Source organism: Micromys minutus (genome assembly GCF_963924665.1).
Source record: "Micromys minutus genome assembly, chromosome: 10".
Classification (NCBI taxonomy): domain Eukaryota; kingdom Metazoa; phylum Chordata; class Mammalia; order Rodentia; family Muridae; genus Micromys; species Micromys minutus.
In genome coordinates, this window is record NC_137979.1 from 22,457,667 (window position 1) to 22,484,943 (window position 27,277).

Below are 27,277 nucleotides of genomic sequence, written 5' to 3' on the forward strand. Positions count from 1 at the left end.
AAGACCTAGGTTCCAGACCAAGTTCTGGCCATAACAATTCTTCCTACTTTATTGCCTCATTTAAACTTTTCTTAGTCGGTGTTCTTATCAAGGTTATGAGGTTAAGGGGCTTTCTCAAGGTCACACAACTAGGCAAAGTAGCCTCTGGCTTCGCGTGCACCACAGGGTCTCCTCACTCGGCTTTATTGTTTTGCCTAGGTCCTGGGAGCTACTGAGCTTGCAGAGTCTTTTTGCCCTTGCAGCCACCAGCCTCCAACACTCTTAGCCTCCCTCAGGCTCCCAGGTCCCGAACCCCTCCTCCCCGTCTCCCTCCCTCCTGAGGCCCCGCCCCTCCTCTTAGGTTAACGTCACGTGCCGTCCCATCCCCCCGCGCCTGCGCAGTGCTTATTTCCCGCTGTCAGGATGAGGAGGCGGAGGTCGGCGCTCCGGTCCGTCTCTGCCCGAGGCTGTGGCGGCGCCGGTGGCTCCTGCCTTAGCGGTTCCTCCCTGGGCGGCGGCGGCCGCGGCTCAGTCGACGCGTCCTCCACCAGCTGAGCCCGCGGCAGTCCGGGACGCTGCTTCCCCATCCATCCCCGTTCCCCGAGGCCGCCCACTGGCCATGGCGCAGCCGGGCCCGGCTCCCCAGCCTGACGGTGAGGCGCCCACCATGGCGGGCGCGGCCTGCCCCGAGCGGCGTCGTGGGGGCCCTTGGGGCAGGAATGGCCCGTGTTTGGGCCCGGGGGTGACCCACGGGCTGGAGGCGGGGGCGTGCGAGCGTCGCGTGCTGGGGCAGCCGGACTGGGGAGGGGGCGGGAGGCGCGCGCGGGCGGCCGTGGGGAAGGGCGTGGGGAGGCTGTGAGGAGCGGGCAGCGGCGGTGGAGCGCGGGAGAGGAAGGTGCGGTGGGATTAGCACGTGGGGTCCTCCGGTGGGGAGGATGGAAATCGAGAGCATGTGCTATATTCCTTAAAACGCGAGTCCTCGCCTCGCCCTCTCGCCCCACCTCCGCCCCCGCCTCTTCAGGCCACGCTCCAGTGCTCTTTGCTCTGGACTTGTAAAAGTAACTGGGATCCAAAGGATTTGGTAGCATTCTTTGATTGGTAGTGTTGCTTCATGCCAAGTCCGGGCTCATTTCTTAGTCTCGTAGGGCCTCCGTTTCTGACGCACGAAAAGCGCTTGATTCATGTCTCTTTATCGAGAAAGATGGACAAGTCTTGGGCCATGCGATAAAGATGGCAACGTTCATATGTAAAAGGATAGTTTAGTACTATTTTGGGAGTGTTAGGAATGAAAAGGTGCTCGAGAGGGCCGAAATCGAGGAATCAAATCTTCTCCATTTCGTCTCTTCCTTTCAGGCCACGGGGTCTCACTTTTTGGACCATGTTGGCCTGAAACTCTTGAGGTATCTTCCTGCCTCAGCTTCCTGAGTAGCCAAGACTTATAGGTGCAGGACAGATTGTCTTAATAGTGCTTATATTGGAAGGAAAAAAAGGCCTGGTTCTAAATAAGCCATGATGGTTATTAGAGCCCTCATGACCTTTCAACCGACTGAGCTCTGCTTCAAAGTTTTGACCACATTGTTTCAGGTTTTGTTGTTGTTCCTGGAGTTATGTTTGGAAAGAATGTGCTGGGTCCTTGGCAAGATCTTACTGTATCTAGTTGAGAAAATTCTTTCAGGTGTATTTCTGTAATTGGCTTTTGTGTTTAGCATCTTTACCTGTAAGTAGAATATTGGGATATGGTGGTTGGCACAGGAGGTGCTTGGCCTCTTCAAAGAGTAGTCTCTTGAAATAACCTTTGTGAAAACCTGTTTGTTCTTGCCCTAGGGGAACTGGAAACAATGTTATCAGATTTTGAGCCTCTTGCTGCTCTCTGGGAAGTGTTCTCTAAAGACTGTTAGCATCTAGTTTTGGGTTTTGTTAGTTGCCTAAGGAGTAATGTCCAGCCTAGACTTTTAACTTGCTTGCTGTTTCTATTCCAAATAAAGAGAAGGGAGGTGTTTCAGGTGGGCTATCAAGGAATAGGAATGTTTTTTGGACCTTTTAACGCTCACCTTTTGTATTTGGTGTCAGGGAGAAAAACTTTACAAACCCTCCTTGTTACAGCAAACAGAGGCAGAATACGGAGAAAGCTCTGGCTTCTGGAAGGTATGCTTAACTGGCTGCTGCCTTCTTTTGCTTTTCATGGACAACTCAGGTGACATGAGTCTGGACTCTTAATTTCCTGCCTATTTCAAGATATGAAATGGTCTTCCCTGCAAATAGACAGAAGTGACTAAGCACTTCTCAGAAGCGAGAAAAACATTAGCTTTGAGGAATCTCATTCTTGCTATTCTCAGCGTAGGTTTACTCCTATTTTCCAAAATTGAAAACTATAGGATGAGATTAAGTTTACATACATTGTAATTTTTATTAGTATAAGTTTAAAAGGGCAAAGGTATATCTGTCAGTTCACAGAAGGAGAATTTGGTATGTTTGAGTTCTTGGTGTCAGTGTCTGCTTATAAGTTCCTCTTGTGGAATTAATTTTTCTCTCTAGTTGAGTTCATATTGATAACTTTAAAAGCACACTTGAATTTTTTAGACCTGCTGAGTTAAACAAAATTATTGGAAATTTTTTTTGCATCAGACCAACAGTAAAGCATAACTACTTAGTCTGCTTTCCCATCATTTCGGAAGCAGTTGCTGAATCTTTTTCTTTTTGACATACTTTCTTTGTTTTTTCATGAGTATATTAAGAGAATATTAAGGTGTATTAAGAGTAGATTTGTGTTTAATTGACAAGATGTAGCCGTTTGATTTTTTTTTTTTTATTTCATAATTTTTGAAGGTTTTGCTATTAATGGTGCACTTTGATAGATGCCAGTTGATTAAGTTATTTTCCATTGGGAACTCAAAGACAAGTGTAAAAAGTCTCAGATTTCAGCTTAAGCTAAACTATATTTTAGAAGTATTTGTCCTAATTTTTCTTAGTTAAAATTAAAAATTATATTTATTTGTATGTACTTGTATACATGTCACAAGCATGTGTGTGGCTGTTAGAGGACAACTTGTGGGAATTGGTTCTCTCGCTTCACCATGTGGTTTCTGGGAATTGAACTCAGATCATCAGGCTTGACAGAAATCATGTTTACCTGCTGTGTGATATCACCGGCCCTTTTATTTTGTTTTTGTATAATCCTGCTATTAAGAAATTGTATGTGGGGCTGGAGATATGGCTTAGCAGTTAAGCAATGGCTCTTCTTCCAGAGGACCTTAGTTCAATTCTCAGCTGCAACATGGTGGCTCACAACCTTTTATAATTAGGTCTGATGCCCTCTCTGTCATGCAGACGTACAGGAAGACAACACAAAATATACATGAGTAGGTAACTTAAAAAATATATATGTTAGAAAAAAGGATTTTGAATGTTTTCTCATAAAGAAACAATAAATATTGGATGGTATAGATATATTTAACTTCATTTATACATTTCATCATACATACTAGTTTCAAAACATTACAAAGTACCCCATTGATGGTTTTACTTTATTTTTATGTATATGAATGTTTTGCCTGTATGTGTGTGTAGCATGTCCATGTCTGGTCTTGGAGGCCAGAAGAGGGCATCCACTTCCCCTGGGACTAGAGCTACAGATGGTTGTGGCTGGGAATCGAACCCAGGTGGGCCCTCTGGACGAGCAGCCATGTTTTAACAGCTGAACCATCTCCAGCACTTCACTGATGCTTTAATATATTAGAAAAAATATTTTAAGAAGTGTATTCTCCCCATTTCTCAGAGTTAAAATTCTGTTCTGCTTTTTACTCATAGTTACAGAGACATGTTACCCTGAAATAGATAGGTATTACATACATAGACCTACACCTTCTTATCTCACTTAAACGCTATTAATCATTACTATGTGAGTGTATAAGTGGCCATATGACTGTGTGATATGCCATAACTATTGTAGGTCCTGTCTCAGGAAACCTTCACATTAGTGAGGGAGTTGCTCTTGTAATAGTATTAGTGCTTCTAGATGGAGAAACTGAAGCACAGAGAAATTAAACATGTCTGAGTTATAGTAAGTTAGAGAGTCAGGAATCCAACACAGAACTTCTGAAGCCAGGGCTCTCAGGTTTGTTTACCAGATCAGACAGAGCACTGTTTTTGAATTCTGTATAGTTCTGTCTCATTAGGTGTGTGACATGCATAAGGGATTTGCTTGTTTTTCATTGTTTTAATGATTTTTTTCTGCTATTTATGTGTATGCATATTTTGCTTACCTATGTCTGCCCTTTGTACCCACAGAGGCCAGAAGAAGGGATTGAGTATTACAGATGGTTATGGGTTTCTTTGTGAGTGTTGGATTGAACCCTGTTCCTCTGGAAGAGCAATCAGTGCTCTTAGCTGCTAAGCCATCTCTCCAGTCCCTGTTTTTATTTTTATTATTGAGACAGGGTCCCACTCTAGTTCAGCTGGACTCCAATTTATGGCATTAAACACCCTGCCTGGCTGTGTTTCCATTGATGGGTTGGCAGATTGCTTATCCCTTTATTTTACAAACAGTGCTAAAATGATGTACTTATACTTTTTTTCTACTGGGATTTGAACCCAGGACCTCGAGCATGCTAAGCAAGCACTATACTACTGAGTTGTATGTCCAGTTTTGAGACAAGGCCTTACTCTAGCACAGGCAGGCTTTTAAGATCCTCCTTTCTCAGCCTCCTTAGTAGTTGGAGTTGCAGACCTGCATGTCAGTATTCTTGCTTTTTATATCTATGAAACTATTGTGTTAAAGGACACATTCTGTGTGATTTAAATGTTAAAACTGCTACTAGGTTAAGATAAGCTTTAAAAAAAGTATCACATTACATGCCTGCTAGGGAATTTGAGAAGCTAGATTTCTCCCTTAAAAGCTCTGGATGGTTATTGTTTTAAATTTGTCTTCAGATAGATTAAAAAGAGGCTATATTGTTTCTGTATCTGTCTATCTCTTGTCTCTCTGTGTGACCCCTACCTGACCCCTCTCTGACTCTGACAGTTTTTTGTTAGGTAGCTTAAGTTAGTCTTGAATTCACTATGTAGCTCTGGTTCACCTCAAACTGCCTCTAGTCCTACCTCATCTTATAAATGCTGGGATTATAGGTATGCCCACTATGCCTGAGGTATTCCTTAATTAACACTTTGGTACCTAGAGTATGCCAATCCCTCTGTTAGTCTCTAAGAAATATAGAGATAAGACAAACCCCAGACCTAGTCTCTGTTCCTAGGTAGTCATTTAGTCATTAATTAGATTATTCCACAGCCGGGTGTAAAACCATTTATTCAACTATTATAAATGTGTATTACTTGCCAGGTACAATTCTCCATAATTATGATCCATCAGTGGACATGAGAGGTAATTAATAGTCCTGCCCTAATGATGGGAAAACATAATAGACATACACAAGTTACATTAGAAAGTATTCTGCAAAAAAGCAACAGCATAGTCCAAGGAAGCAACGGGCTAGTTTTGTTTATTTTTATTATGTGTATATGTGTTTATGGGGTAGAATAGGTTCATATGTATGTAGGTGCCCACAGAAGCTAGAAAGAGGATGTTAGATTCCCAAGAGCTGGAGTTTCAGATGATTTGAACTACCTGATGTGGATGCTAGGAACTGATCTTGGGTCCTCTGCAAGAGTAACAGAACAAATGATCTGGTAAGCCTTCTCTCTTGCCCTGGTGTTGGTTTTAAATGAAATGCTTGGAGTAGTGATACTCTGATGCAGATGAAATCTGCAGAGACTTGAAGGACTCAGCAGAATTAGCCCAGAAGATATCTGGAGGAAGAGGAGTGTTATAAAGGGATCCATATTTGCAAAAGCTCTGAGGGAGCATGTCTGACTTACTTGAAGAGGTCATTGTGATTGAAATGTTAGGAGAGTGAGGGGTGAGAGTAATAGGATGTGAGATCTCAGAGATAACTAGGCGAGGGCAGGTTTTGTAGGGCCCTAGAAGCATTTTAAAGATTGGCTTTCTCTGTGGGTTCAGCTCTGTAAAGGGTAATAGGGTGAGTCAACCCATTTCACTATGGGAAACTATTGAAAAGGTTTTAAGCAAAAGAGTGGTATGGTGGGACAGAGCAAAAAAAGGTGTTGGCATGATGACTCAACTTGTAATCCCAGCACTAGGAGGCCGGAGTAGACAGACTGCTACAAAATTTGAGGCCAACCTGGGCTACAGAGTGAGAAACTACCTCTAAAAGGAAACAGCAAAAACCCAAGTCTGGAGATTGTTGGATTGGCAGTAGGGTTTTAGGGAGACAAGGGAGGCCTCAATCTAGGAAAGGTGATGGAGTCTGGACTAAGATGATAGCCTGTTGGGTTTGCTGATGGATTGGATGTTTAGCAGCTGACTAGTCAAGGAATTCCAGAGTTCTTCTGCCTGAGGACCTGTGAGAGGCATACAGTGTTTTTGAGGTGTTGGGCCATTTAGAGGAGGTAGTCCCAGTGTTGCTGTCTGATGACGATCAGGAGTCCCTTTCTTGGAGGAAGCAGGGTGAGTGAGAAGGAATGAGGTGTTAGTGGGCTGACCTGGGTAGTTTTTATCAGTAGAGATGAAGGAGATACCGTTGAAGGTAGATGACCCCAGTAGCTTTAAAAAGTGTGCTGATTCACTCAGGGTCTTTCCATATACCAGGCAAGTGTTCTATTGCTGAACCTTAGCTGATTATATAGTTTTTAGGTTTGGCATGCTTTATTACTTTACTTAATTCAAAAAATTATTTAGTGGTTTGGGGGTATGTGTATGCATACCGTAGGGCTTCTACAGAGGTCAAAGGACAGTTTGGGAAAGGTGGTTTTCTCTATCTGCATGTGTTCCAGGGATCAAATTCAGCTAGGCTTGTGTGGCTAGGTACTTCATTCACTGAACCATCTTGCTGGCCCTAATTGGTTAAGTTCCTTTTGTGGATTGATTGTTAAAACTTTTTCAACTTTATGAGACAGTCTCTCACTGAACCTGGCACTTGCTGATTGATTGGCTTAACTTGCTGGTCAGCAAGCTCCAGACATCTTACTGTCTTTTTCCCTCCAAGAGTTGGGTTATAGACGAGTGTCTCTGACTTGCTTTTTGTGAGGATGATAGGGAGCTGAACTTGGGTTCTTTTTTTTTTTTTTAAGATTTATTTATTTATTATAAGTACACTGTAGCTGTCTTCAGACACACCAGAAGAGAGATCAGATCAGATCACATACAGATGGTTGTGAGCCACCATGTGGTTGCTAGGATTTAAACTTAGGACCTCTAGAAGAACAGAGTGCTCTTAACCACTGAGCCATTTCTCCAGCCCACTAGGGTCCTTCTGTTTGTGTGGTCAATACTTTTGATGGAGCCATCTCCTCAGCTTCCTTTTCTTGTTAAATGAGTTCTCTGAAAATTGTAGTATATTTTTGCTGTGTATTAGATATTTTGTTCTCCTAGTTTGGTTTGGTACTTACCTTTTTTTTTTTTTTTTTTTAATTGTGCAAAAAGCAATTTTGTGGTCTAACCTTTTAAAAGTTCATGGTCTCAAGGTTTCTGGCTTGGTAGAAGGACTCCCCTATCTACCATGCTTTAAAAATCCTATTTCCAATGCCTTTAATCCACCTGGATCTACTTCTACTCACACTTCCCACAGGGCTTCTTGTGTATAGCCCTGGCTGTCCTGGAACTTACTCTGTAGACCAAGGCTGGCTTTGAACTCATAGAGATCCACCTGCCTGACCTGCTTCTGCCTTCTGAGTGCTGGGAGTAGAGGTGTGTCACCCTGTCCAGCTTTATTTTAAAATTTAAAAGGGAAAGTTTAATATAAAGAGTTTATAGGTCACTTACTAGGAGAAAAACCTTAAAGAAGATAATACTATAATAATACTAGACATGAACAATTTCTGCTTCCAGGGCTGAGGTCAAATATCTAGGAAAGAAATCCAGTTCAGTTCCTATGCAAGAGCAGTGTGCACTCATATCTCCAGAGCCATTTCTTCAGCCTGATAGACTCTTAACATATAGTCATTAAATTGAGTTTAATCTTTATAAGAGGATCTGTAAACTTTCATTGTTTATTTTTGTATAGTACAATTGTGCAGGTAATGGTATGTTTGGGGAGTATAAAAATGAATGTTACACAGCCTGCCTTCCTAGACATTTTGATTTAGTGAAGCAATACCCTTGAACTGAGATGCTCAATGAGATAGTGATAGTTCTAATAGGCAGTATAAATTCTGTTCCTCGTGGAGAGGAAAGTTTGCTGCCTCCTTATTTTAACTGGATTTGTGTTTTATTTTTCTTTTAAGTGAGGTTTACTTTAACACAATTGGCTTTAGTTTTGTTTGTTAGGACCACCGAGAAGAAATCCCAAGCATTCTTTTGCATGCCATTCTGAGGCAGTTTGATGGTAATGTTGTGTTCTTTCTAAGTATTTGATTATTGTTTCCATTACATGACTAGAATCTACTTGCTGTTCTTTAGATTCTTTTTCAGGCAGACTCCAGTTAGTGACTTTTAGTGGATTTGAAATATGGTGTTCTTTAGATATATATAACCTACAGAAAGTAATAGAAAGTCATATAACTACATACAGAAGGAACCCTAGGGAGTAATCAACTTTCTTATTTTATAGATGAGTCTAAGGACTAAAGATGAAGTCATGGCTAGAGAGATGGCTCAGCAGATAAGGGTGCTTCGTTGCTCTTGCAGAGGACCAAGGTTCAATTCACAACACCCATATGGCAGCTCACAACTCTCTGTGATTCCTCTTCCAGGGCTCTGACACTCTTACACAGAAGTATGTACATGCAGTGTACATAAAATAAAAATAAGTAAATTGAAAAAAAAAGAGATGAAGTCACTTGTATTCTGACAGTGTTGAGCTGCCAGTTTTCTTCAAAGTATTGTTTCTTCGATATAGAATAAACTTTCTTCAGAAGCCTCATTCTGATGGTTTCTGAAAAGAATCATTAATTTGATAGAGGCTGATTACAGTAGAATGTCTTGATAATTAGCCTTCATACCCCAGGATTTCTCTCATCCTGGTTGTTCTGGATCTCGCTCTGTAGATCAGGCTAGCCTGGAACTATTTCTGCCTCACCAGTGCTGGGATTAAAGGGGTGCACCACCTCGCCCAACCTAGTGCTTTCAATTTTTTAAACAAGGAATTTATAGATAATGGGTGTTTAGGATGTTACAGAATGCTTCTTAAGGAAAATAAAAAGTCAGTGAATCGTACAACTTGAGGAGAAGGCAACTTCTCTGAGTGACAAGTGGTATCTTCAGCATAATACATGGCGTAGACTGAGTGTGAACAATAGATATTTACTGAAAGAAACTGACATGAAAACAGGTGATAGTGATATCGTCACACTTTTTCATTCACAATACTTTGAATGACATCTTACACCATTCAGAAAATTGGGTGTAACAGACCTTTCACTCACACTGTATTCTATTTTATATTGGAGAGAGCGGTATTTGAAACGAATCTTGAGGGTTATGAAGAATTTTTGACAAATGAGGAAGCAAGTTAGTTCATGGTTGCAAGCAATTTCCAAGATTGAATTAAGAAGTAGAAAATGTGAACAGTCCAGTAAGAAGATTGAATCAGTAAGTCTGTCATAGTACCAAAGCCCAGGGCTTGACAACTTCTGATGACTTCCATCAAGTATCTAAAGTGTTCATACAATTTTGCTAAAACTCCTTAAAAAATTGGAAAGGACTTCTTCAAGTTCGTTCTATAATGCCTGTATTACTCTGTTGTCTAAACCAGACATGGACACAAGAAAAAAGCCTGACATGGTGCTGAATGCCTGTAATCACATCATTTAGGCAGAAGTAGGTGGAGCCCTGGGAGAGCAAGGGCAATATAGTGAGACCCTGTCTCCAAAAACAAGACAAAAAGCCAAACTATACTCTTAAACATAGATGCAGAAATGGTCTGGAAGGTAGTACAGAGCAAAATTCAGTGGCATATTAAAAAAGATTATTCACCTGATAAATGGGATTCATTCAGAGGTACAAGGATGGTTCATACAAATATACGTGACAACATCGAGAGAAATAAAAGACAAAAACCATAGGGTGATTATTTTAATAGATATAGGAAAAGCATTTGACAAAAGTCAATATCCTTGGCAGAAACTCAACAAATTAGGTGTAGAATTCATAACCATAAGAGCCACCAATTTTGACAAAATGAATAGCTAACATTCTGAATGGGAAAATGTTGGCACTGGCAAAAGACACAGATGACTATTTTATCACTTATATTTGACATAAAATAGCAAGTCCTATTCAGAGCAGTAGGAATGAGAAGGCAATAAAAGGCTTCCACATTGAAAAGGAAGAGGTTAAACTATCAGACTCAAATAGAGAATGCCCCCAGAGTATTTGGGTCCCAAAATAGCAATATTCAGAGGTGGGGTTTTAGAGGAAATGGTTGGATTAGAGGGCTTTGCCTTTATCAGTTACTCCACTGATATGTTCATAATTTATGCTATTGGTGGGAGGTGGAAGAACTAGGAGATGAGGCCTATTTAGAGGAAGTAGGTTACTGGGAACATGCCTTTGGAGGTTATATCATGTCTCAAGATTCTTCCATTTGTTATCTCCCTTCCTGGTAGCAATGAAGTATTCAGCTCTTCATGCCTTGATTCTGCCATAGCAACATGGCCTGAAACTTGAAACTGAGCCCAAATCAGCCTACAAATTGTTCCTCTCAGATAGTTGTTACATTGGCAGAAATTTAACATACTTAGAAATGTCTGAAGAGATGGCTCATTGGATTAGAGCATCGACTGCTCTTTCAGACGACCTGGGTTCAATTACCAGCACCCGTATAGCAGCTTACAACTGTCTGTAACTCCAGTTCAGGAGTTTGGCACCTTCACACTCATATATACATGTAGGTGATAGGTTTTAAAAAGGATAAGTAGGTGGATAGGTTTTAAAAAGGTAAAAAGCTCTGACAATTACACACCCAAACATACATACACAGAACAAATTCAGGTGTAGGATATAAAATCTACATAATAGAAGTGTGGTTGGGGAGTTGGCTCAGTGACAAAGAGTGTGCATTTGAGGGACTTTGTACACTCAATTTCTAGCACAGCAAATATAAACCAGTAAATAAGAAAGGAAAATAAAAAGTAACTTTGTACCCTTAAAAAAACTGTAGTTTTTATGTACTAACTTCACTGTATCTAAGAAAAAAACCAAAATTCCACTTACAATAGCTACAAAAGATTGCAAAGGAGGTGACCTATCTCAAAGCTAAAAATTAGGAAACATTGTTGAAAGAGCATACAAAAAAAAAAAAAAAAAAAAAAAAAATGATAGTATCCAGTGTTCACTGGTTGGAAGGATTAACATTGTTAAAAATGTCCACACTAAACCAACATAGACAATAGCAGGGTGGCAGTGCAGGGGTACAGGTGCAGCAGCACTCCTTTAATTCCCACTCTGGGGAAGCAGAGGTGGGCAGATCTTGGAGTTCAAGACTGGCCTGTTCTACAAAGTGAGACACAGAAAACCCTGTCTCTGGTGGGGGTGGGTGTGTGCACAGACACACAGAATAAGTTTAAAAGACTGTGGTTATTAAAAGGCTGCAGATGGGAGGAGTTGAAATGCTAGTCAAAGGATATATAAATATGGTCAGATAAGAATTTTAAGAGGGGCTCAGTGGTTTAGAACACTGACTGTTTTCACAAAGGTCCTGAGCTCAATTTCCAGTAACCACATGGTGGCTCACAACCATTCGTAATAGGATCTGATGCTCACTTCTGTTGTGTCTGAGGATAGCTACAGTGTATTCATATATATAAAATAAATCTTTTAAAAAGAGAATTTTGAGAGATCTTTCATACAGCACAGTGACTATAGTTAATGACTTCATATAGTATTCTTGGAAAATGTTGGAATGCAGCTAATTTGGCAAGGTGTTTGTCTATCATGCACAAATTCTGGGTTTAGTCCCAAGTGCCACATAAATGGGGGGAGGTATTGTGATCCATACTTATAACTTACATATGGGAGCTGGAGGCAAGGAGATTAGAAGTTCAGGTCATCCTTGGCTTTATAGCACAGGTCAAAGCCTCAGCTACATGAGATCATGTCTTAAAAAATACAAATGGTTGTGGGGTGTCCATTACTAAAGTGATAAATTTATGAGGTCATGAATTTTGAAGCCTAGGTATAGCCATTTCACAGGATACACAACACATGTTGCACATAATTTTTATCTGTTTATCTTAAAAGATTTTTTTTTGATAGTTGGAACCTTAGAGAAGGGAAATATTATGAGGTGGTAATGTGCAGGGCAGTTAATGGTTTGGTGCTGTGGGGCTATGAGTTTTGCTCAGAGGTTTGAAAAAGGAGATGGATTCTGAGCAGTGGAAAAGTTTATAACCAATCAAGTAGTTTTGAATTTTCTTTCTTTTCTTTTCTTTTTTTTTTTTTTCTCTCCAAGACAGTCTTTCTTTTTGGCCCTGGCTGTCCTGGAATTCGCTATGTAGATCAGGATGGCCTCCAGCTCAGAGATCTGCTTGCTTCTGCCTCTCAAGTGCTGCGTATGTTGTATGCCACCACTGTCTAGCTGGAGCTTTGAATTTTTTTCTAGGTAATGTGGGGAGGGATGGTTGGTCTAAAGTCAGTGGGAATGAGAGGTAGAAACAAATACTATACTGGGGAAAGATTAACTTACTCTACTTTTGGTAGAGGATTCAAACAAGGAGAGATTGAAGAGGATCTTAATATTGATATTCTACCAATTTGGGCCAACTGGGGAAGGGCACATTTAGCAGAGTACTAAGTTTGGAGTCAGATATGTTGATCTGGAATATTGATAGAATAGCCATGTAGACTTATCCAGTATATGTACAGACTTAGAGTTTGGGGACGAAATAGGGAATAAAATGTTTAGAAATCAACAAGGACAAACAGTGTTTGGGGAGAAGACCACAGGTAAGACTTGAGTTGGATGAGGAAGAGGAAATCAGTGACCTTGTTTTTTTAGGGTTGGGAGAGAGGAGCTGATATGTAGAAATTGTGTTAGGGGAAACTTGAAGGAGGAGGAGGTCAGTAGTACAGAATACACAGAGAAGTCAGATGAAGACAGATGATTATTGAAATCAGCAGGAAGAAGCACAGAAGTAGCATGTGTAGACTACAATTTAAAAATTTGGAGATAAGCGTACAGATGTTATACCACCTAAGGCAGTAGTGAGACTGTGGCAAGGATATGTATGTCTGTGCCTGTGCACATGCATATTGTGTGTGTGGTTTAAATGTAAAATATTTACATTTGGATTCTGGAGAAACTGCTAGAGGAAAAGAAGAGGTTGAACTAATAAAAGATGTGGGCTAGATTTCAGGTTTTGAGAAGCAATGAGATAACCAAGAGTTCGGATGTCAATAAGAGATAGAGCAACCTCATCCTTTAAGCACTCTGGAGGTAGAGGCAGGTGGATGTCTGCTAGCTGCTCTACAGAGCAAGTTCCAAGACAGCCATGGCTATACAGATAAACCCAAAGACCCTGTCTCGGTGAGGTGGTGTTGGGTGAGGGAAGGAAAGGAAAGGGTGAGTAAGATAGGCAACTGAGGTGGAAGAGGGAACTGACTGAATATAAGTAGCATCCATTCTTTCATTCATTCTTTTCAGCTACATATGATTGGGTTTCTGTGAGTAAATAGACCAGCTGCCTCTACTCATAGGGGCTACAGTTCTGAGACCTCAATTATAGTCCAGTAGATTATGTTGTTTGTTCTCTTTTGGGTTCTTCCTGGGTTACTTAACCAAAGAACAAAGTAATTTGACCCCCCCCCCATTTGTTCTAAAGATAAACAATATAGTTCCAGATATGTAGGGGAGAAGCCAATTCATTTACAGACTGAATCAGGCATTAGAATTTAAGTTTTCCATGGACATAAATGTGAAAGGTTGGTAGAGAATTAAGTGGATTTTTGATTTTGAACTCAAATTATTTCCCTTCTTTTCCTTAAACAATTGGAACTGTAGCTGGAGACCTGGCTCAGTAGTTAAGATCACTGATTGCTCTTCCGGAGGTCCTAAGTTCAATCCTTAGCAAACACATGGTGGCTCACAACCATCTTTAATGAGATCTGATGCCTTTTTCTGGTGTTTCTGAAGAGAATGACAGTGTACTCACATACGTAATAAATAAATAAATAAATCTTAAAAACAAAGCAAAAACAATTGGAACTGGAGTATTTTCTTTGGGTGCAAAACATTTTCAGGTATCAAGGAACTTTCTGTCATGTTGGGGTGCTCTTCTGTGAGATGAACTGACCCTCTCTGTTTTTGCATGGTTTTCTCTGTCAGGCTAAGCAGATGCTTCAGTACTGGAGAGTTCACTGGTGCACATTATATAGTGATGTACTATAATTGAATAAGATGCTTTGGACATAACGTGATGTGCATCACACACCAAAATGTCTTTTTTGATCAGGATCTGTTACTCTTTCAGTAAATGGTAAATTCTCTCAATTTTGTTAATCTGTATCATGTTCATTTTAATAAAAATAGCAGTTCCTTAATGACACGTAATATTAAACATTTTTTAAGGTTGATTTGCTGACTGGGCAAGTCTTACCAGTCCACTTTGGGGAGTCCACCCAGATGTTTTAACCATTTATTCCATTAAGATGTTACATTTCTTTCATTTTGTTTGTTTGAGACAGGATTTCTCTGTGTATCCTTGGCTGGCCTTGAACTCTCAGAGATTGGTTTGCCTGTCTCTTCCTCTGCTGGGATTAAAGGTGTGTACCATCACCACCACCTGGCTTGTTCTTTGCAGTGCTGGGGACAAACTCATGGCCTTGTGAATACTAAGCAAGGCTGGCATTGATTTACAGCTTCCTTTCCCTTCCCATTTTTCTGAGACAGATGACTAGTAAGTTCCACAGGCCCTGAAATTGTGATTCTCTTGTATTAGCTTCTAAAGTAACAGGAATTAGAGGTCAGCATTACCAGGCCTAGGTAGGGTTATTAATTTTTTTTACTCTCTAGATTTTTTAAAAATTATTTTTATTTTAAAATGTAAAACAATCTTGTATCCCAGGCTGCCCTCAAACTCTGTGTAGCTCTAGCTGGCTTCAAACTTGACCTTCTTCTACCTCAGCTTCCTGAATGCTGGGAATAGAAGGTTGAACCACTATGCCTGGCTTTTATTATCTAATTTTAAAAGTTTTGTTTTTTTTTTGTTTGCTTGTGGTTTTTTTCTAACAGTCTTTTATTAGATATCTTCTACCACCATTTTTTTTTTTTTTGAGGCAAGGTCTCATATAGCCCAGGCTGACCCTTAACTTGCTATGTAGTATCATAAAATCACCTTCTGATTTTCTTGTCTCTTTCTTCAGTGCTGTTCAGTACTGAGTTTACAGAATATACTCTAGTATGCGTAGTTACATACAGTGCTAAGGATAGGTCCTGAGCTTAAGTGCATGCTAGGCATGGTTGTACCAACCTGGGCTACATTTCCAGTCTTATAGCAGATGTTTCATTTGCAAATATTTTTTCTTGGTATCTATGGTTTATTTTTTAATTCTCTTGACAGTATCTTTGGTATAGCAATTTTAACTTTTATCGAAGTTTAACTGATCCATTAACTTTTTCATGGTTTGTTTTCTATTGTATCTAAAAAGTAATATCCAAGATCAAGGTCATTTAGATTTTTTTCCTATGTATAAGGTTTTTTCCTAGGGTTGTAGTTTTGTCTTTTACATTTACATTTGCCATTGATCTATTTTGAGTTTATTTTTTGTGATAGTTTATGTCTAAGTTAATTGCTTTGCAGTTCAACATGTAGACGTCCTACTAAGGTTTGTTAAAAAAAGAATTTTTTTCTCAAGTTGTGTTGCCTTTGTTTTTTTTTTTTTCTGTCAATAATCAGTAGGTTGTATTTGGCATTTCTGTGTCAGAATGTGCACACTTAAACATTTTAATGTTAAGTACTAAATGCATTCCCAGGGAGATCTGGCAGTTAGGATGTGACAGTGCTTATAGCCCTGTACATCAGTGAACTTAAAATTTTCAGTATAATTGATGGGCTGGAGAGACCACTCAGTGATTAAGAGCACTGACTGCTCATCCAGAGGTCCTGAGTTCAAATCCCAGCAACCACATGGTGGTTCACAACCATCTGTAATGGGGATCTGATGTCCTCTTCTGGTGTGTCTGAAGACAGCTACAGTGTACTTATCAATAAAAATAAATAAATCTTTTTTTAAAAAAAAATTGGCCATTGATGTGTGAGTAAGTACAGTAGACTTTTTTCTTTTTTCTTGGTTATTTTATTTATTTACATTTCAAATGTTATCCCCATCTCAGTTTCTCCTCCTAAACCCCCTATTCCACCCCTCTCCCCCCTGCTTTTATGAGGGTGATTTCCCCCACCCACCCACCCACTTCTGTCTTACCACCCTAGCATTCCCCTGTGCTGGGGCATCAAGCCTTCACAGGACCAAGGCTGTCCCCTCCCATTGATGCCAGATAAGGCCATCCTCTTCTATATACGTGGCTGGAGCCATGGGTCCCCCCAGCCCCCATGTGTAATCTTTGGTTGGTGGTTTAGTCCCTGAGAGCTCTGGGAACTCTGGTTGGTTGATATTGTTCTTCCTATGCGGTTGCAAATCCTTCAGCTCCTTCAGTCCTTCCCCTAACTCCTCCATTGGGTTCCCCTGTGCTCAGTCTGATGGTTGGCTGCAAGCATCTGCATCTGTATCAGTAAGGCTCTGGCAGAGCCTCTCAGGAGATATCCATAAGGCTACTGTCAACAAGCACTTGGCATCAGCAGTAGTGACTAGGTTTGGTGGCTGCATATGGGATGGATCCCCAGGTTGGGCAGTCTCTGGATGGCCACTCTTTGTCCATGTATTTCTTTTAGACAGGAGCAATTCTGGGTTAAAATTTTGAGAAGGGTGGGTGGCCCCATCCCTCAACCGGGGGCCATGCATAACCTCTGAATATGGTCTCTATAGGTTCTCCCTCCCCTTTGTTGGGCATTTCAGCTAATGTCCTCCCCGTCGGGTCCTGGGAACCTCTTACTTTCTTGGTGTCTGGGACTTTTCTGTTGGCTATGTCCAGTTCTACATCCCCCATTGCTACATACTTCTGTTCAATTTTCTGACCCTCTGTACATCTCCCCTGTCTCCTTCCATACCTGATTCTTTCCCCCCTTTTTTCCCCTCTCCTCTCTTCCTCCCAAGACCCTCCCACCCTTTACTTCCTGTGATTATTTTGTTCCCCTTATAGTAGACTTTTCTATCAGTTTTTTTTTTTTAAACTTAGTGTTTTGGCATATTGGAAGCATTTTCAATTTTATGTGATTCAAGAATCAGTGTTTTTCTTTGGGGCATTGAGGTTTATGTTCTGCCTGCTTTTTCTAGTGTTTACTTTTAAGTATTTGATTACAGTGAGGTTTTTACTTTGATATGAAGAATCAGATAAATGGATAGCTATTGTTTTTGCATTATGTAGTCATTAGTCCAGTATTAACATTGTTCTTCAGTTGACAATTCTGCATAGTTTCATTTTTTTCCTCTATTTTGCAATGTTTTAGTATCTAAAGAGCCACGGGTCCTTCATTAACCATTCTTTGGAGTTTTTCTTGGCTATTTTTGAATATTTATTCATATAAAATTCAGGATGAACACGTTTTTACCCACTTTATCTTTCTTATCCAAGACTACTCTTAAAAATACCATGTACTAGGGCTCCCTCCAGGTTTGACTCCTAGTTAATGTGTATAAGAAGGAACAGTGTTTTCATTGAATTATAAACTAGAATAAACCAGGTTTTTATGTGTGTTTGTTCAAGTTTGGATTTTTTTTTATCTTATGTGAATCTGTGTATGTGCACGTATAAGCACCTGTGGAGACTAGAAGAGGACATTGGCTCTAGGGAGCTGGAGTTATAAGAGGTTGTGAGCCACCAGACCTGGTTACTAAGCACTGAGCTCCTGTCTGCTCTCTCAACCACTGAGCCAGCTCTCTAGCTCTTTACCTTTAACATATCAAGTTATGTGTATTACTTATATTAAGTAATCCTTTTAATCTTTTAAAAGATGGTTTCATTTCTGCTTCTGAGTTGAGTAAATGACTGTTGCACAGAAGCTGGATTTAATTTCAGCACTTGGGAGGCAGGGACAGTGGATCTCTATGAGTTCAAGGCTAGCCTGGTCTATAGAGCTATTTCTAGACAGCCAAGGCTATAAACAAGGAACCCTGTCTTCAAAAAAACAAAACAAACTTCCCTCCCAAGTACTGGGATTAAAGGTGTATGCTACCATATCTAACCTTATTTAATTCTTAAGTTGTTTCTTTGTGAGCTGTTTTTTAAGTTAGATTTAAAAAATATTTTTCCTTATTTTTCTTTTCTACAATGTTTAATAATTTTAGGTAAAATTATTACTGCCCATAGAAAACAAAATGTAGAAGTGAACTATTATATATGTAATTATATGTATACATGCATATATCTATTAGTTATTTTGTTGGTTTTGCAGTTTTGGCATTACAAGCAAGAGCCTCACACATGCTTTGCAAGCCTGCTATCACTCTACATTTCTGTACTTTTACGTTTTCCAGCTGTGGTGGTTTTTTTTTTTTTCCCCCATGTAGAAAAAAATGGTTTTGATTTCTTTTGGGGTATATTTGTTCTTTTTGTTCTTTTACTGTTTTCTTCATTATATTTGCTGACTTCAGGCATGTGAATCATCCTGTTTGGTAATTCTACTTTCTAAAGAAATTTCCTTACTAGCTTCACTTTACTTCGTAATTCACAGAGCCATCTCACATATTTTTGAACAGTTCAACAAAATGAATTACACTAATGGATCTTCTAATGCTGTATAGCTCTAGTGTGTGTAAGCTATATAGCTCTAGGTAGTTTTGATGGTTTGCTATTCTAATATGTAGCTACATTTGATTTGTAGATCTTTTGCAGTTACATTCTTGACATTGGCATAGTTTTTTATTTTAATATTTTATTATATTTTATTACCATGACTATACTAATATGTATAGGAAATACTTATTTCATTTTGATCGGTAGAATTTGTTGTGTTCACATTCAGATTTCATTTTGAACTAAGGTAGGTAGTATATTTTGCGAATTTTCTATTGTTAGGCATTGTAGATCCTTATCCGTGGGTGACAAATTCCAGGACCCCAGAAGGATCTAAAACATGGTAATATTGAGTCCCACATATGCTTTTTCTATATGCATATGTGCCTATGATAAATATAAATTGGACACAGTATGAGATCAATAGTAACAGATTATAAATATAAAACACAATAAGGTTAAGCCTTTGCTGCACAACCCTGGTGACTTGAGTTAGATTCCCCTAACACAGTCACCTTTCCTCTGTGTTTCCTGCCCCAGCTCTCCTACTATAAGACAGGAGGTGAAGACATGAACACAGGCCTGGGCAGCAGCAGACATAGCAAGAGACTGCCATGTAAATTTTGTAATAATTGGGTAAGTGTAATTAATAGTGAGGCAAATGTAGTCTCTAACTCTCTCAAAATATCTTTTTGTACTTTAATTTTTTGCTCAAAGGAAGCATTTTACTGCTTCCTTTTCACTTCCATAAATTGTTACCATTACTACTATATGCTTTGACACAGTCATTAAGTAAAGGTTACATGAACTGAAGCATATGATAGTAGCTAGCAAGACACCAATGGGTAGCATCCACCATGTGGATGGAGGGACAAAGAGATGATTCACATCCTGGGTAGGCTGGAGTGGGAGGGTGCGAATTCTTTATGCTGCTCAAAAATGCACAATTTTGATTTTATGAATTATTTCTGGTATTTTTTCCTGTGGTACTTTGACCATTGGTATTAGAAACTGTGGGAAGTGAGACTATAGACAAGGGAGAGGGGGATACCTTAGTTGTATTTTACCAATGTTTTAGAGCTTCAACTGTTCTACAGTCATTAATACTTCTGGGATGACATTTTTATACACATTTTCATGATTGATCTCTTCTCTAGGACAAATATCTAGGAGGGAAATTGCCTATGTAAAAGTTATATAAAAATGTAAGGTTTTTTACCATTGTAGCCATTTCCCTTGAAGTGTACCCTGGAATGTTGGTTGGATTAACACTAGTTCTTACTTTCAAAGATGGAGTAAAAGAGCCAGCTTGTGAAAGGTAGATCTGACCCTTAGAATCACATTCTACTCCAGAGTGTGTTTCTTCAACTGTTTGCCACACTGATTGTGAAGTACCTAATAAATACTCCGCTGTCTGTTTAGAGTCTCATTATGTATCCCTGACTGGCCTGGAACAAGCTATGTAGACAAGGCTAGCTATGAACTCATAAGAGATCTGCTTGCTTCTGCCTCCTGAGTGCTGGGATAAAGGCATATGCCACCCATTCCAGCACATATGTGATTCTGAATTGTTGACTCCTGTTATAATTCACCATTTTTTGTAACTTTGAGATTTTTTTTCTTAACTGCCAAAATGTTAACATGCTTCCTTGAAACTTCCTTAGTTAGTTTTTATGTTCCTATCCTTAGATATAATCTTTACCTACATATAGGTAGGCTGTTAGCTATTTATCAAAATTCTAATCCTTTCCTACATATGACCTTGATAGTTCTAAAAAGTTCATAAATAATCTATTCAATTTCCTTGTAAATAAAATATAACCTTTGTGTTATTACTAATTTATGATGAACGCTTGGTAAGTAATCCCTAATGTAGAATTGATACTATAGTGTTGCTATAGCACAAATGTAGAGAGAATGAAGAAGTATGTCAGTTTACATTTTCTGTGTTAACTTTACAGGGGAAATTTGATTTGTCTTACAATTTAATCAAACATGGTTCTAATGGACAGTTTATGTTGCATCAAGCTTTGTTCTTGTAAATGATAAAAACATCAGGCTAACCTGAACCAATTATTTTATATTAAAGGTGTTGATGAGATTTGTGTTTTTTATTAACAATTCTTCTTTATGAATTGTTTATTTAGAATGATAGAGAATGATGTTATATGAGTACATTGTATTTCAGTCGATTTAAACTTAAATCCCCCAAACACTGAGTCAAAAAAATAGCCTTAAACTCAGGCATTTAATCCCAGCACTCAGGAGGCAGAGTCAGAGTCAGGTCTATCTCTGTGAGTTCCAGGCCAGCCTAGGTTACATGGTTGAGCTAAACCAAACCAACAACAGCAACAACAAAATAAGTAGCATGTAGGTGTGCTGTCTTCCACATGTCTGGAGTTTCATTGGTAACTCTTATCTCCTTTCTTGTATTTTAAATATTCTACTACTACCATACTATTGCTGCTGCTACTACTACGACCACCACCACCACCACCACCTTTTCTTGAGATGGTGATGATGATGATGGTTTTCACCATAGGAACACATCGTAGGGTCAGAAGACAACTTTTGGGAGTTGGTGCTCTTACTGCATCCTTCTGAGGCAGGGCCTCTTTTGTTTGTGCTGCACTGTATACTTAGGCTATCTGGTTAGTGTACTTCCAGTCCATTTTTATGTTTCCATATCTCAATAGAGGAGTGATGGGATTATGGGTACAGATAATCATATCTAGTTTTTGTGGGTTCCAGGGATCAGTCTTAAGTTGTCAGGTTTATGTGGTAAGCATTTTTATTCCTTGAGCTCTCTCTCTGCTCTGACCTTCATTTTTATATTTACTTTTTAATTTCTAAATATGTGTGCATACATATGTGAATATTGTCCTCTGGAATGCTGCCTGCTTCCTTTGATACAAGGTTTCCCATTAGCTTAGAGTTTACCAGTTCGGCTAGCTAGTGAGTCCCCAGGATTCTCCTATCTTTGCCTTTCTAGCTTTGGAATTAAAACGCACACTGCCATGTTTGACTTTTTACATGGGTTCTGAGGGTTGAAAGGCAAGCACTTTACTCACTGAACTGTTCCCTTAGCCTGAAAATAGTAATTTGCTAGCTTGAATACTTGTATAATTCAGTGTGGGAGCCTGGAGGCATGTTACCAAGTTGGGCCATCTCATCTGAGAGAGGTGTGAGCTCTCGGAGATGTATTTCTCTCTGTTCATCAAGTCTGAAAGAGTGAGGGTTTGAGACCATTTTAGTGTAGAAGCAGACTTAGCTGGCCAGCAGATAAGGTTGAGACATCTGTCACCATTATGGACAGCAATTGGTCTTGGTTTTAATGTTCCAAAGACAGCCATCATTCAAATAAACAATTCATAAAGAAGAATTGTTAATAAAAACACAAATCTCATCAACACCTTTAATATAAAATAATTGGTTCAGGTTAGCCTGATGTTTTTATCATTTACAAGAACAAAGCTTGATGCAACATAAACTCCCAGTCAGGAATTCATGACCATTTTGTAAAAATCCATGCCAGGGTCCCAGACCCAGGTTTAGCTATGCCTGAAAAGCATAGTATTGTTTTGTCTTCAATTTTTAAAGTTTTTTGGTTCTTTTATGCAGGTACCAGGGATTTAAACTCAAGCCCCCATGTTTGTGTAGCAAGTACTTTTACCTGCTGAGCCATCTTTCTACCTATGCTCTTTGTTTGTTTGTTTTGTTTTGTTTTTTTTTGAGACAAAATGTAGCTCAGGCTCTTCTGGAATTCTTGAGCTTTCTTCAGCCTTCTGAGTATTATTAGAGTTACCATAATCAGCTAAGGTTCATTTTTGGGACACAGTCTCTTTCTTATTATTCATGCTGGCCTTGAACTTGCTCTGAAGCTAGGATGGCATTAATCTTGTACTTTTTTTTTTCAGTTTTATTGGATATTCTCTGTATTTACATTTCAAATGTTATACCCCCCACTCCCCTCTCTCCTCCCCCTCATCTTGCTTCCATGAAGGTGCTCCCTCTCCCAATCACTCTCTCCACCTCAGTGCCTTTGCTGTTGATGGTGTTGTTCTTCCCATGAGGGTACAAACCCTTCAGCTCTTTCAGTCCTTTCTTTAGCTCTTTCATTGGGGTCCCCATGTTCAGTCTGATGTTTAGCTGCAAGCATCCTCATCTGTATCTGTATGACTCTGGGAGAGCCTCTGAGGAGACATCCATGTCTGGTTCCTGCCAGTAAACACTTCTTGGCATCAGCAATAGTGCTTGGGTTTGGTGGCTGTATATGGGGTGGTTCTCCAGGCTAGGCAGTCTCTGTAGATCTTTTCTTCAATTCCTGTTCCTGTATTTGACCTTGTATTTCCTCCCATTTTGTTCTCCCTTCTAAGAAGGACTGAGGCATCTACATTCTGGTCTTCATTCTTTTTCATAAGTTCTGTGGATGGTTTCTTGGGTATTCTGAGCTTTTTTTTTTTGGGGGGGGGTGGGTCTTGTACTTTTGCCTTAATTTCTCAGGGCTGGAATTACAGACTCATGCCACCGTGCTCAGTTTATAAGGTGTTGGGGGATCAAATCCAGGGATGTGTGCATGTTAGACAAGTGGAGCTACACCCTTAACCCAACATGTTAACATATTTATTTTGATTTCTTTATTTCATGTATTTGAGTTTTTTGCTTGCATGTATGTATGTACACCCAATGTGTGCCTGACCCAAGTATCAGATCTCCTGGGTCTTCGGTTATAGAGGGGATTCTGGGAACTGAATTGAAGTCCTCTACAAGAGCATACAGTGCTCTCCATCCCTGAGCCATCTCTCCAGTTCCCATGCTTTACTTTTGATATTTATGTTTGTGTGCGTGGGAGGGAGGGAGGGAGGGAGGGAGGGAGGGAGGGAGGGAGAAAGAGAGAGGGAGAGATGGAGAGAAAGGGAGAGATGGATGCATGGGGGGGGCTCTTTATTTCTTGCATTTTTCTTTGCTCTGTGGTCTGCCGAGCATCTTCTGGTTTTCTGTTTAATTCTGGTACCCTGGTATCTGGTTTGGCTCATCAGAATGCACTCTTGCTTCCCTAAGATGGTTTTGGCTATATGAGTTTCCCTTCCAATTTGCCTAGAAAATTTCTGATCTTCCAATTCCTAATGGCAGTTGCAGACAGCTTCTTTTCCCAGTTAGGTGTGGCAGACATGTGATCTGCCTGCTATGTGCACTGTCTTGGCCTGGCATAGTTTTAATTTTTCTGCTTTTCTTACTTCCTCTCTTCTGTCCTCCTCTCTTCTCCCTTTTTTTATTACTAAGTATTACTATGTTTCTCAGCTGTGCTTGAACTCCTAGGCTGCAGTGCCTTAGCTGCCTGAGTAGCTGAATCGTGAACACATACCCTGTGCCCAGCAGTAATTTCATTTCAAAATTTGGTGACAATGCAGGGGTTTCGGGGACTTTTTTTCTCCCTCCTACACTGATGTTTTGTGGTTTGAAATGGGGTCTCTTTTGGATCTTGAGTAAAATTTTTGAATAAAAGTTTCTGGTTATAGTAAAATATGACACAAACTTTTCTTTTCCTTTTTCTAGCTTTGTGTCATTGAACTTAGTAAAGTATTTCCTTTTTTAGAGGTATAGAGGAGGACACAAATCAAGGCTTGAAAATGGTTTTAAGTTATTGCATACAACATGGTATGGCCCTCTCAGTCTAACACTTGGGAGACAAAGAAAGACTTGAGACTGTTTCAGTAAACAATCATAAAGCTAGGGAAAGTCAAATACGTAAGAATTACTGGATCTTTTCCTTAGTTATGATTTTACTTTTTCTTCTTTCAATATTGGTAGTGCTTAATTCAGACATTTAGAGTAAGTGACTTTCTTTTTGGATAGTAAGCATTAAAAGTAGCCACCACCTTGGAAAAACAAAACCAACCAAACAGATAAAATAAAATGAAAAAACAAAAAAAAATAAAGGAACCACAGAGGCTTGACATGGTGGTGTGGCAAGCTATTTAATCCAAGGAATTGGCAGCTTGTGGCAGTTGGATCACTGTGAGTTCCAGGCCATCCTTGGCAATTTAACAAGTTTCATATTGGCCCTGGCTTGGGCTGGCTACAGATCGAGACCCTGTCCTTTCTCCTCTTCCTGTCCTTGATAAATAAATTAATAAAGTAGTTTTAGCATCAGATGATTTCCCCTTTAGTACTCCAACAAAGGCAATGACATATGGACTGTGTTTATGAAGGCTGATAGACTAAAACTCCATGCTGCTAAATCCTGAAAGGCTTAATATTGTTGAAAGCTAGTTAATTTGTGTGTAGCGGGAGGGGTATGCCCTGGAAATCAGTAAGCATGGAATTGGATGAGAATCCTGTGGTCAGGAATGACTTCTAGTCTTTTGTGGCTACAAAGGGATTTGATCTTTGTATTTCTTTACCCATTAAGTACTCTTAGTTTAAAAATCACAGCTAACATTTATCATTTTTCCTACATTCCATGTTAAGCACTTTTGAGCTCTATGCTAACCACCGAACGATTGAGTCACAATGTTAGAACATAATACAGCACCTGCATTTGATCAATATTTTCAGTTTGATTTCTGGTTGCATTATGATATACCTACTTGTAAACTTGTGGCTATTTGTGGTAAGCTGACTTTTGTGCATGTGATGTTGAACACATGCTTGTGAAAAGTAGTTGTTTTGGCCATTCTGTTTTGTAGAAATGCAATATGCTTGGAGTACTTGAGGTTGTTTTAAAAGTTATATAAAACAGAATGAAAATAAGGGAGTCACTTGGTACACCCTCATGGATCATGATTTTTGGAATTGCAGTCTGTCTTAAAGATAGAAGAGAGCCAGTTGTAGGAGTGGATTTGGGATTGAACTATGTGGGTCTGAGCCAGGATGGAGTAGGAAGGAGTGGAAATACAATGTTCAGCTGGAAAAAAAATTAAAAACAATTTATGTGAATTTATGACTGTAGCCCAGGCTTGCTTGGAACTACTCTAGTCTAGGCTAGCTTTATACTCATGGTAATTCTCCTGCCTCAGGCAAATGTTGGGCTTACAAATACTAACTACCATGCCAGGCTTTGATTGTAATTTTAAGAGCTGCATTTTTGGTTTTTGTTAATTCATTAGTCTTTTGACTTAAATATAAATATAATGATGAATGACATGTGCCTTTGGGCATGTGTGTGGTTTTTCGGAAGGTATGGGTGACGTAGGGTGTAGGGAAAAGTATGAACAAAGAACCTTTTAAAATTTTGAGGGCTGGAGAGATGGCTCAGCGGTTTAAGAGCACTGGCTGCTCTTACCAAGGTCCTGAGTTCACCACATGGTGGCTCACAACCATCTGTAGTGGGATCTGATGCCCTCTTCTGATGTGTCTGATGACAGCTACAGTGTACTCATATATGAAATAAATAAATCTTTTAAAAAAGTTATCATTTAAAAAATTATTTTAAATTGCTAGATTACATAGTGTTTTTAAAAAGCATGTATATTATAATATTTTGAAGTACATGTACATTGTGGAATGGTTTCCTTCATTTGTCAGAGGCCTTGTTTATTTTGTAGTAGTACGTGTCACTAAGTTTAGTGTTCTGTGGGAAAGCTGTTAATTTAATTGTTGGGATGTAATAGTAACTGCCAACAGAAATACGGAGGTCAGAGACTAAGTTAAATTCTCTTTGTGATTTTAATGCAAACCTTCCAATGATTATCCTTCATATATTCTATATGACTGCGTTCTGATATCTCCCCTCCTTTGTTTTTAAAAAAAAGTCAAGGTTTCAAATGGTGTCACTCATTGTCTGACTATAGAGGTACCTCAGAATAACGTTCCTTTTAATGACCCAGGGATCACAGCAGCAGTCTTTGTCTCTTCCAGCTGTCAACTCTGTAGTGAAGCTAGCCTACAGATACGGAATGAACAAATACAAGGTTTGGTTTAGTATTTGTTAGAGTACTATATTCTTATTGCAGAGGACTTTGAAAATTAATGAGCCATAGTTCTAACTATTGGTTTACTTCTAAAAATCAGCTGTGAATTGAGCAGTAGCTTGAGGGCAGGGAGTGGCCTTCTAAAATAATCCTGGTTATAATGCTGGCAGATTACCATCTTTTCCTGTGGCAAATAGTAGAGAAAAGGGAACCCAGCTAGCTGAGGTAACTAATAATGGGATTATGTTGATAGCCTTAAGGCTGAGTCAAGGGTTTGTGTTTTGACCAAAACAGCCCCTGGCCTGGACCAGAATACACCATGAGCTCCAAATCTTGAGCCCCTAAGTAAGGAATGTGTCTACTCATTGTCAGGCTATGGTCAGTATTTGTCTGAAAACAGATGATCTGCCAGTATTGGAGCTGTGACATAAAACCACAGGTTTGTGTCCTTTCCATATGTAATAATTTCCATTTAATGTCATGGGTCTTTGGGACTAGAAGATTAGTTCCTGTTGCTGTGAGTGTCCT

At 39.5% G+C, this 27,277-nt stretch overlaps 1 protein-coding gene across 3 annotated transcripts in view; it reads left to right on the forward strand.

Moving 5' to 3' along the window:
* The first annotated feature begins 403 nt into the window (after positions 1-403).
* RABEP1 (rabaptin, RAB GTPase binding effector protein 1) overlaps positions 404-27,277 on the forward strand; it is a 91,699-nt gene continuing 64,825 nt past the window's right edge. For all 3 annotated transcript variants that reach the window (XM_080923064.1, XM_080923066.1, XM_080923065.1), the window contains exon 1: positions 404-632. In XM_080923064.1, coding sequence (XP_080779190.1) covers positions 599-632 — 34 coding nt within the window. In that variant the 5' untranslated portion in view covers positions 404-598. The remainder of the gene's footprint in view (positions 633-27,277) is intronic.